The sequence below is a fragment of the Archocentrus centrarchus genome, unplaced genomic scaffold (genome assembly GCF_007364275.1).
Source record: "Archocentrus centrarchus isolate MPI-CPG fArcCen1 unplaced genomic scaffold, fArcCen1 scaffold_29_ctg1, whole genome shotgun sequence".
In the NCBI taxonomy this organism is placed as follows: Eukaryota; Metazoa; Chordata; class Actinopteri; order Cichliformes; family Cichlidae; genus Archocentrus; species Archocentrus centrarchus.
In genome coordinates, this window is record NW_022060258.1 from 2,704,076 (window position 1) to 2,716,385 (window position 12,310).

Below are 12,310 nucleotides of genomic sequence, written 5' to 3' on the forward strand. Positions count from 1 at the left end.
TCAAGGAAGCCAAAATACAGCAGAAGAAAGTGTAATAGGATTTTTATTGTTGCATGACAAAGCAGAAATGCAGTGTGAGGTGGTTTGAACCCACACACAGCCACCAGCTTCAGTCCTTAAAGATGGTGCAGAGGGGGCAGAAAGTTTCTGTGGCTGTTTTTCAGCACAGATTTGATGTTTTTTACCCCAAACTGTGTTTATCACTGCCAGACGCAGCTGCCCATAAAATATGTGAATATTTGATTTTAATATTGCCTGCCCTTGTCAGAAATTTTTATCAGCCCCTCTGCAGTAATAATTAGATAAAGTTACCTGCTGATTTTCAGCAAACTCACCCCCCCCCCCCACCACCACCACCACCACCACCACCACAAACCACCTCCCCCAGTGTTAATCCAGTCCAAAGGGGGCTAAAGCTCTGCTTTTAAATAAGAATGATACAAAAATAACACCTTGATAAGACTTTTAGTGGCTTTAAATTGAACTTTATTCTACAAATTGGGATAATGTTTGAAGATTGCTTTTACTGCTACAGCACTTTCACAGTAATGGACGGTGATTTTCAGCAGCAGTCCTCGGCAGAAAAAAAAAGAGCCTAAAATCTGAACTACAGTCTGTAGCAAGTAGGGACATAGGTCACCTTTGCTTCTTTAGTCAAAGCCCTGTGAAACACCTTATTACAGTAACTGGACCAGATACTAGGTTCAAACATAAGAAAGCAGTGATAATTACATTACGCTACAGACCAGGAAATAAGTTTAAATTGGCCGGCAAGAATTTAATTACACATAAAAAAATAGGCAACATTTAACTGACAGAAACTGAATCTCATACACCAACTTGGTGTATAAATCACTTTTAGTTCTTTTAAACCAAAAGATATTATTTAACCCTTTATGACCAGCAGAAGGAGCAATAGCCAGTTTCGATAGCCGGGGATCAGTCCGCCAGGGCCTCCGCCCTCGGCCACCGCCCGACACACACTGCACCCGACCCCGACGATACCTCCTGCGGGTGGTGGGCCTACAGGAGGGCGGGCCCATGTAACCTCTTCGGGCTGCGCCCGGCCAAGCACCACGGGCTAATGCCTGGCCACCAGACGCTCTCCCTCGAGCTCCCTCCCCAGGCCTGGCTCCAGGGTGGGGCCCCGGTAACCCTATCCCGGGCAGGGTAAACTGTTCCCTTGTTTTTTCACTCATAAGGGTCTTCTGAACCGCTCTTTGTCTGGACCCTCACCCAGGACCAGTTTGCCATGGGAGACCCTACCAGGGGGACAAGCCCCCAGACAACATAGCTCCTGGGATCACTGGGACACACAAACCCCTCCACCACGATAAGGTGGCGATTCACGGATGAGCTGGAGGAGGTGGCCGGTGGAGAGGGAAGCCTGGGCTTCTCTGCTTAGGCTTCTGCCCCCGCGACCCGGCCCCGGATAAGCGGAAGAAAATGGATGGATGGATGACCAGCAGGAGTGCTCGCGCTCCCATTTGCATACCTACTTTTAAATGCTGGTAGAACTGCAACCAAATAAGACAGAGCAATAATTCTTTTTGCATACAAAGCCAGAGGAACTGCATTTACATATGATGCATTCAAGGTGTCCCAGAGCACTGTTTCCATCCACTAATGGGTGACAGTGGAGATAAAGCCGACTTCATTGAAGGGATAGATCCGTGCCATGACATGTATGTATATATTTGTGAAATAGCATTTGTTTTTGAGTTAGAAAAAAGTAAGGAAAATGTACGACTGAAAGTATTTGTGCCAAATATGCATCATTATTATGTTACTCTCGTGCTAAACACGTGTAACGCACTGTGTAACTTCTTCTGTGTGCGGTGTTGTTTATGTTGAGGAGGAGGAGGAAATTGAGGGGTCCTCCTCCACTGAGGCACCCTGTACTCCGGAGGGAGGCAGAGGGAGAGGAAAGAGTCAGACGAGTTGGCCTCCAGCAAACAGGAGCAAGCGCTCCAGGTGAGAGACGCTATCTGGTGATGTAACTGTTTGGAAAGGTGAAATGGAGCCTGAGAGCTTGCCACACCCCCCCACCACATTTCCTGCCCAAAAGAAGGCCAGGTGTGCAGCCACCTGTGTCAGAATATGTGGACAGTCCATCTCCATCTGAGCTGTTCAGGATGTACTTTGACCGGGCTGCCATCAAACTACTGTGCCAACACAAAAGCGACCCTGCAGAAAATGCCCTTAATGACAGCAGAGAAGACGTCAGTGATTATGACTGCACAGGATATGCCCCCTATGACAGTTCATGTGTAGCCTGCAAAGCCATGTACCACCCCCAGCAACACCTCTCTGAAGATGAGCGCATGGTAGCCACCAAAACCAGAATTCCCCTGAAGCAATACATAAAGAACAAACCAACAAACCATGGGGATAAAATTTTTGTGCTGTCAAACAACACAGGCTACACTGTTGACTTCAGCATTTATACCGGGAGGGCCACTCTGATAACTGGGAATGGGCTATCATTTGATGCAGTGATGTCACTCAACAAAAGCTACCTGGGATCTGGATATCACATTTTTTGTGATAATTTTTACCCCAGCCCAGCACTGTTCCTCCGCCTTTTTGACCTGGGGTTTGGAACTTGTGGGACATTTCAGGACACCAGAACTGGCATTCCGAAAACCAGAGTCAGTGTCCTAAAAAAAAGTCTCCTAGAGGGACAACCAGATGGATCAAAGAGGGACCTCTCATTTTCATCAAGTGGATGGACACGTAGGAGGTGAGTGTGTGCTCCACTCTGCGCTCTGCCTTCTCAGGGGACACTGTGAAAAGAGCACACAAGGCTGGTGGAAAACAGAGCAGTTGCGGTGCCAGTGCCGGCCACTGTGAAGCGGCCGGCACTGGCACTGAACCACTTCATGGGTGGAGTTGACCTGTCAGACCAGCTGATCGGCTCCTATTCAGGGAGTGGTACGTGACAGTGCTGCATCATTTTATTGACATTGCTGTAACAAACAGTTATGTGCTCAGCAAGGAGCTGTGTGGCAGACTGGAGCAGCAACCGATGGCGCACCAGGCCTTCCAGAAACAGTTGCCAGCTCAGCTCTGTGGGGTCCCCTCACAATCAGTCCTGGAGAGCTATTAACACGGGGACCACTGTTACCTTCACCTCCAACATCCTTTCAAGCTCTTCTCTCAGCCCTTGGTATTTATCGAGCTTCTCGTGTTCTTTTGTCTTGATGTTCCCGTCACTTGGTATTGCAATGTCTATCACTACGACCTTCTTCCTTTGCTTGTCCATCACTACGATGTCCGGTTTTTAGCAATCACCAGTTTGTCTGTCTGTATCTGGAAGTCCCACAGGATCTTAGCTCTGTTATTCTCGACCACCCTCGGGGGCGTGTCCCATTTTGACCTCGGGACTTCCAGGTCATGCTCGGCACAGATGTTCCTGTATACTATGCCGACCACTTGATTATGGCGTTCCATGTATGCCCTGCCTGCTAGCATTTGCACCTTGCTGTTATGTGCTGGATTGTCTCAGGGGCATCTCTGCACAGCCTGTACCTGGGGTCTTGCCTGGTGTGGTGGACCTCTCCTCTTCTGTCTCCTCTTATTTCTGCTGCCTGAGGTACTCATTAAGCACCTGATCCTTTGTGGCCATCTTCCTGATGTATTCATGGATCTTTCTTGTTTCATCCAGGATAGTGGTGGCCTCCTTCCTACTGCTTAGCGTACAGACTCAGGGTGCTGGATTTGGGGTGAAACCATCTGTTATGTCCTACACTTATGACATAACTATTTAGACACCATGGAACCTTCAGTGGAGCGTGACTTCCTTTTTATTAGCCATTTGCAGAAGAACACAGCAGATCAATGCGCACATACGCCACACTTGGTGCTGTTCTACTTAAACACAAAATAGTGCCACTGAACCATGTATTTCTAATGCTAAATACATAACAGTTCCTCCCATCCAGCTTTAATGAACCACAATTAACATCAAGCACCAAAATATATTCTAGGAAATGCTGTAACCCAATAAATTTGCTCCAGAGAGTGTAACAGAAACATAATAACTACTCTGAGATCTACAACATAGTGGCAGATTGTTCACTCTAAACATTTTAACTGTTTCCTTATAAAATGAACTGGAAATCTATAAATTCAGTCTCTGAGGTGCTCTGCGATTTCTCTCAGGGTAACGTCTGCCAGAATGGCCAGAGTCCATAGTACTCTGTGTGGAAGGTTCGGCTGTTTGGGCATCAGTGGTTTCACCTAAACCCTGAACCTCAGGAGGTGTTGCGAAGATAAACTCTTCTGAATCCTGAGATGTGGATGTGCTCTCAGGTTGCCTTGGAACCATGTGGGTTTCTGCATCTACAATCTGATCAACATGTCGCCGCCAGATTAAGTTGTCTCCAACATTAATGTTGTATGTCAGAGGTCCAGTCTGTGACAGAATCATGCCAGACTGCCATTTCTGATTTGGGCCTCTATAGTCTCTGGCAAGAACTTTTTGTCCAATGTCAAATGATCTGGTTCGGTTCTTTGTTGTTTCCACCAAAGAAGATTGTTTGCCCTGGACATTCTTGCGGATGTCTGGTTTTAACAGATCCAAACGTGATCTCAGATTTCGTCCCATGAAAAGCATTGCAGGTGTGTGTCCAGTAGTTGCATGAGTGGTGTTTCTGTAAGCCAATAAGAAGCTGTCGATTTTGTGTTGCATTGGCTTTCCCTCCAATCGGCTGGCTTTCATTGACCGCTTGAAGGACTGAATGAACCGTTCAGCTTGTCCATTTGTTGCTGGATGATGGGGAGCTGAAGTCATATGTCGTACACCGTTGTTCTTGAGGAAACTCTGAAACTCCTCTCCAGTAAACTGACGGCCATTGTCCCTTACAAGCTGTTGTGGCAAACCTGTGCGTGCAAAGAGTGATCGAAGGATGCTGACTGTGCTGGCAGCTGTTGCTTGCTTCACAGGAAAAATTTCTGGCCACTTTGAGTGAGCATCAACCACAATCAGGAACATTTGGTCCATAAATGGTCCAGCATAGTCTATATGAATGCGTTGCCATGGAGTGGATGGCCACTCCCATGTGTGTACAGGTGCTGGTTGAGGCTGGCGCAGTGTCTGCTGGCAACCAGTGCAGGATTTAGCCACGTTCTCTATTTCACAGTCTATGCCTGGCCACCAAACATAGCTCCTAGCAAGACTCTTCATCTTAACAACACCCAGATGTCCATCGTGTAGTGAGTCTAGTACCCTTGTACGTAGTTTGGGTGGAAGGATGACACGGGTTCCCCACAAGACACATCCTTGGCAAACAGATAGCTGGTCTTTGCGGGTAGAATACACAGATAATTGAGTGTCACTGGAGGATGGCCAGCCATTCACAGTAAAATCATACACTTTGGATAAGATTGTGTCTCGGCTTGTTTCTCTTTTCACCTGAGCACTGGTGACAGGTAGAGGTTCCATCTGTGCCACGTGAAACACAGTTGCTGGGTCAGTGGTTTCTTCAGTGGTTTGCCTTTGTGGAAGGCGTGACAGTCCATCTGCATTCCCATGCAGTTTTGTCCCTTTAAATTCAATGGTGTAAGTGTGTGCACCAAGGAATAAGGCCCACCGCTGCAACCGTGCTGCAGCCATGGTTGGAATGCTTTTCTGAGGGTTAAAAATGGACACCAGCGGTCGGTGGTCTGTAATCAGGGTGAAGTGTCTTCCATATAGATACTGATTAAACTTCTTCACTCCCCACACTAGACTGAGCGCTTCTCTGTCGATCTGTGCATAGTTTCGCTCTGCTGCATTTAGGGACCTTGAGGCAAAAGCAATTGGTCGTTCCAATCCATCAGGCATTTTATGAGATAGCACAGCACCGATGCCATATGGGGAGGCATCACAGGCAAGGCGAAGGGGTAGGTTTGGGTCAAAATGCGTCAGCACCTCCTCTGACGTAATGAGCTGCTTGGCACCATTAAATGCCTCTTCACATTCTTTTGTCCATTTCCATTTGACATTTTGTTGCAGCAGCAAGTGCAGGGGGTGCAGAACTGTCGACAGGTTCGGTAGAAACTTGTGATAATAATTAATTAAGCCCAAGAATGAGCGTAGTTGGCTCACATTTTTAGGTTCCGGTGCCTTCAAGACTGCGTCAACCTTGTCTTTGGTTTTGTGGAGTCCATGCCTGTCGATCTTATGGCCACAATATTCAATGGCATCCTGGAAGAACTCACATTTGTTTTTGTTTGCTCTCAGTCCATATTTTTCTAACCTGGCCAGGACTGCTGCTAGGTTAGCCAAATGAGTCTCCTCATCGACACCTGTGACGATTATGTCATCCAGAAAACATTGCGTTCCTGGAATGCCCTGCAGAACCTGATCCATAGCGCGTTGCCATACTGCTGGGGCACTGGCGATACCAAAGACCAGTCTGTTGTACTGATATAGGCCTTTATGAGTGTTTATCACTAGATATTTCTTGGATGTCTCTTCTACTTCCATCTGAAGATAAGCTTGAGCAAGGTCGATTTTTGAAAAGTGTTTGCCACCTGCCACTGCTGTGAATATGTCTTCTATTCGTGGGAGTGGGTACTGATCGATGCGGAGGACTGGGTTCACTGAAACCTTAAAATCACCACAGATTCGCACACTATCACTTGCCTTCTTGCTCACTGATACTATTGGTGTGGCCCAGTCTGACCATTCCACCTTGGTGAGTATTCCTTGCTCTTCCAGGTGTTGGAGCTCTGCTTCGACTTTGGGCCGTACAGCATATGGTACAGGACGTGCTTTGTGAAATCTGGGTTTTGCATTGTCCTCCAGTATGATCTGTGCTTTAATATTTTTCAGAGTGCCAATACCTTCCTTGAACACCTGAGCATGCTTCTCGAGTGTCTGTTTCAGTCTTTCATCCACAGGATGTGCACTCAGACCATGTGCTAGTCTCATGGACTTTATTCCTTTCCAGTTGAGGTGGATGTGTTTCAACCAGTCACGCCCAAATAATGGCACACCTCCATTTTTCAGAACATAAAGTTCCAGGTTGCACTTATCCTTCTCATATTCCACTTTCACTTTCAGTTTTCCCAAGGGAGTTATTCTTTCACCTGTGTATGTTTTTAACTTCACTGAGGTGTGTTTTAGTTTCAGATTGGGAAATTTATCTCTGTAATCTTCATATGAGATTAGTGAGAGGGCTGACCCAGTATCCAGCTCCATCTTTAACTTAACTCCTTGTATTTTTGGTGTGAGCCATATTGCATCATTATCTTTCCCCTGTATTGTGTTCAGCTCAAGACATGCCAAATCCTCTTGAGAATCATTTGAGTCTGTTTCATTTAAGTCATGCAGCTTCCTTTCTCTTTTCCACATTTTGTTTTTCTTTTTATCATACTGCTTTGATTTGCACATTTTCTGTATATGCCCCTTTTTGTTACATTGCAGGCATTCTTTATCCTTAAACCAGCAATTTGCAGCGTCATGTGACTTCTTTCCGCATCTGTAGCAGGTCTGTGACTTATCATTACGCTGCATGCGCATTTTATTTACAGAACGCGGTTCTGTGTATTTTCCCTGTAGCTCTCCTGCATCTTTTGCTGCTGTCTCCATAGATATGGCGATCTCTAATGCACGGTTCAACGTGAGATTATCTTCTGTGAGGAGTCGTTTCTGTATGCTTTCGTTGTGCAGCCCGCAGACGAAACGGTCTCTCAGTGCATCTGAAAGCCCCTCCCCAAACTGACAGTGCTCCGACAGCCGCCGGAGATCCGCGATGTACTCTGATGTGGACTCCGTTTTTAGCTGATGTCGTTTATGGAATCGAAATCGCTCGGCTATGACCAGTGGTTTCGGTTGGAAATGTTTTTGAAGCACCTCCGTGATCTCCTTGAAACTTTTGGCTGCTGGTTTGGCCGGTGTGATGAGGCTGCGCAACAAGTTATACGTTTTTGCTCCCATCACACTCAGTAACACAGCAACTTTCCTCTCATTCTCTACTTTATTAGCCACACAGTATTGTTCCACTCGCTCTACATATGTTGTCCAATCCTCTGTGCAGTTATCAAATATGTCCATTTGTCCAACACCGCCCGACATTTTCTGTGTCTTTATCAGTGTCCTTCACTTAAGAAGAGATGTTACTCACGCTGTCTATGCAGTTCGCTAGCAGGGGTATTAGCATCCACACGAAGGGTTAGCTTTTTCTCTTTTTTTTTTTTTGTCTTGTCCGTCACTTCCACAAGGATTTCCCCCTCTCTGTCGTCTCATGCACATCAGGGATCCGTTTTAATCTCGTCGCCAATTTGTTATGTCCTACACTTATGACATAACTATTTAGACACCATGGAACCTTCAGTGGAGCGTGACTTCCTTTTTATTAGCCATTTGCAGAAGAACACAGCAGATCAATGCGCACATACGCCACACTTGGTGCTGTTCTACTTAAACACAAAATAGTGCCACTGAACCATGTATTTCTAATGCTAAATACATAACACCATCTGTGCATGGTAAATGGCTCTTTGTCGTGATATATATAAATCAACCATTAATCCATGAATTACATTTCCATTTGTTTTTGAAAAAAAACTTTTAAAACCTGTTTTAACTCAGATGAAATTATATTAAAAATATTAAATGTTTGTTAACTGGTTTTCATCTAATGTACACTGTACACTATGTTAACCTGGGTTACACCTACATACAAAATAAATACATTTCATAATTGACATGACTACAGAAATTATTCAGCACAAACAACACACCAACTGCTTCACAAAATCTGCTAAATATCCACTGCCGAGTGTGAAGCGGCTGGGATTAGAGTTAGAAAGGGTGGAGCAACAGCTCCAAGTTAGCCCTCTATGGCATGGCGCTGCCCTCAGGCAACAAACCAGGTGTGGTTTTGAGCTTTCGTCTTCGGTGGAACAGTTCTTTTTGGGGCCATAGCCGGCTCGCGCACACTGCCAGCAGAAGGTCAGATAAATTTTGCTTTTCAACATGTTTAAATTTAAATAACATTGCATAAAAAATATCTGTAATATGCATGAATATGTAAAAAAGCATATTTGATTGAGTAAAGACATTTTTTGTCTTTATTCATATACTAAAATGGTAGTTTTTCATTTGTTGCCTCAGGGCAACCCTGTGCAGTTAGACCACTTTTGTTTGAACAATTTTATGCTTATGGAAGGGGATGTGCTGGGATGCATATTTATCAACATAATCAGTTTTTTTGCTCTATTATCTACAATTACTCACTGGAAATGGATGCACAAATGTTCTGTGGCAGTATGGAACATGATCAAGCATTTAGGTTATGACCAGTTCTAATTTTATGATTCCTAATTGTGAAAACAGATATCCTGTCTGATGACAATGAGTCTGTGGATGAAGAGAAAAATGAAGATGGAGGTCAAGGTTTCCAGTGGTTCTCTTGTGGCTCCCGGGGACAAGGCAGGATGTTGGCCCCCGGGGCCTGCTGGAGGTCAGGGATCCAGTTTTTCTAGGTGACAGTGACCCATCAAGGAGACCGTGCTAGGGCGCCATGGTGTCAATATCACCAGGCGATGGTGAGCACCAATCTTGAGCCAGGGCCACAGCAGGGTCTGTTTTAACCCTGTGCATGCAGCCTGATAAAGAGATAAACCAGACCAATCCATGGTCTCCAGGGTCTTCTGGCGCCGCGCGAGCAGGCAGCCAGTTTCAGCAGCTCCGCACTCCCAAATTTCCCCTCTGTGGGACAATAAAGGATGTTTCTTCTTCTTCTTCTTCTTCTTTAGGAGATGGGTGTCTGGAAAGATGGGCTTTGCCTTCAGGTGGTTGGCTACTGCAGCCTGCAGGCCTGACTTTAGTCCCGGATGGGGTCTTGCATCGGGGGTGTGTGTGTGCGTGTGTGTGTGTGTGTGTGTGTGTGTGTGTGTGTGTGGGGGGGGGGGGGGGGGGGGGGGGGCACTTCCCCCTGGGCATGACCATTCAGCAGTGAGACCAAGGTGCCCCGTCTGTCCTAGCTGTCCTATGACGAATCCCCTGTTGCAGGATGGTGGTCCACAGCACAGCCAATGGGGCCTTCCGGCAAATGCACTTTCTCAAGCCCTCCCACCCTCTGGACCGGGTGTCCTCCAGCCACTCAGGCTCAGGCACATTTTATGATTGCTATATTATCAGGTGAAACTAAGGTGAAATATTTTTTTCCCCCTAAGATAAAAATTCATGCCATGGAGGGTTAGGGAGGAGTTGCTGTCCCGGAGCAGAAGCTCAGAGTAGAGCTGCTGCTCCTCCACAAAATGAGCCAGTGGACTTGGATGCCTCCCAGGTGAGGTGTTTTGAGCATTTCCAACTATGAGCAGATCCCAGGGCCGCTAATCATGTGTGATTCTGTATCATGTGCAAGACTCTTACTACATAATGCTGATTTCCTGTTGCTATGACTGAGTCAGTATTTGCAGGCTAAGACTCCTATCAAGCTTGTGAAGTCTGAGACTGGACAATGTACATGTGAGTTATAACATCCAGGAATTTGTCTCATTGCCACAGACACGCCCTTCATCACCAAGGTTTAGATTAAACTGACCAAAGATCAGGTCAATCTGCTTGAATGTCTAGGAGGAATTTGTTAAAGTGTAACAGCAAAAAATGATGCCAAATCTTCATATCAAATCCAAAATGTCTAACTTCCTGTTTAGTTTATGGTATGGTTCCAGGAGGAACTGTGGAGCCATTTTGCCCCCTCCCCTTTTTAAAAGACAGATTAAATACATACATTTTACCACTTCTGCCAAGCTGCCAAGCATGTTCACACCCCCCACAATGCAACAGTAATCATAAATGGCTCAATTCTGATTGGGCCTCTGCACTTTGAGTGTAACTTGCTTATTATTTACAAAACACAACAACTGGAGTCGTATTTATCTTTCCTCTGTTTTATAAACCGCAATCAATATAAGCAGTCCACATTAAAATGCCTTCTCCAGGCAGCAGATGCTTGTTTTTATTGTTCATGTCCTGGAGAGTCTGTGGCCTTCAGATGAAGCAGCATGAATTAATAATTGATGGTTCTAAGTGTGGTGGTGGGGGGGGGGTGAGGAGGAGGAGGAGGGTTATTCAGCATATTTATCTGGGTCACTCGTGAATGCACATTTCAAAATGCGCTGAGATGCTTATTCTGAGGAGTGATGAGTTTCTTCATTCATCACTTAAAAGAACCGGTTCAAATTCTGACTCCAGTGTTTTATTCCGTTTGATCCAGAACAGAGTAAATAATTAAGAAATATAACAGAATGATCAAATATTTTAACCACAAAGTGCATTTCTTATTATTATTACATAGCTCCAACCAAGAAAATCCTGCAAAATTAATCACCCATGTAGTCAGAGCTGAATAAATATACAAGAAAGCACACACACACACACACTTTAATTCAGCACAATGAAATAATGCAGTTTGGGGGTCATAAAAAGCTTTGACAATGTTCTTTTGGCTCTGCATTCATCATAAATAAAAGCAAATACAAATAAAAGCGTGCAAGAGAGGTGAAAGTTTCAATGCCCTGCACATCAGGTGAAGCAGCGGAGGAAGATGGGCTGTGATTCAGTGTGGAGAGGCTGACGTGAGGCTCTTATTGAACAGATGAGTTTTGGGCCTACAGCGCACCGTGAGACACGCGGTCATGCTGCACACTCTGAATTATCATATCCAATTCATTTTCTAGACCTGTTGGGGAAAGATCTGCTTTGAAACATGGGGGGTTGTTTGTCTGTGTGTGAGCTCCTGATGTGGTGAGTCACTGGAATTTAACAAGGGTGGTACTGTAGTGTGCAGCTAAACTGGAATTGCTCAAACTATAGCCTAAAGCCAGGAAACGGCTCCTTTTTTATTTTTTACAGAAAGATTACAGTAAAATAACTGAAGGAGTTCTAAAAAGCTCAGAGAACCACTGTTACTCCTGCAGCTGTTAAATAATGATGAGACACTGACCTGTTTAAATTGGATTAAGGCTTAAAATTTGCATTATTGGGGGGCGTGGTCTGTTTGACTGACAGGTGGATGGCAACACAGGCGGCTGTAGCTGCTGGCTGTCTGCTAACATTTTATTTGGATGTTACTGAGCACTGATCAGCAGCTATCATTGTCACCATAAAAGTACTGAAACAAACAACAGTTATTGAAGTTAAATTATAATCTGTTAAGACAGGAAAAAATTACCCTAATTATTAAATGAGAGGACACTAACTGGTCTACATGTGGAGCTTTAACCATCCACCATCCCTTTGCCTGTGTGTCTGACACAGAAGGGCAGTGCAGTAAAGAGAAATTCCTTAATATCACACCTCAGCTGTAAT

At 45.2% G+C, this 12,310-nt stretch overlaps 1 protein-coding gene across 1 annotated transcript; it reads right to left on the bottom strand.

The window, feature by feature from the left end:
• Positions 1-4,000: 4,000 nt before the first annotated feature.
• Positions 4,001-8,343, bottom strand: LOC115776257 (uncharacterized protein K02A2.6-like). The gene has a single exon (XM_030723873.1). The coding sequence runs from the start codon at positions 8,063-8,065 to the stop codon at positions 4,124-4,126; it is 3,942 nt and encodes a 1,313-aa protein (XP_030579733.1). The 5' UTR covers positions 8,066-8,343; the 3' UTR covers positions 4,001-4,123.
• Between the last annotated feature and the right edge of the window lie 3,967 nt (positions 8,344-12,310).

Coding starts and splice junctions, on each gene's coding strand:
- LOC115776257 (XM_030723873.1), bottom strand. CDS start 8,065: ATGTCGGGCGGTGTTGGACAAATGGACATATTTGATAACTGCACAGAG.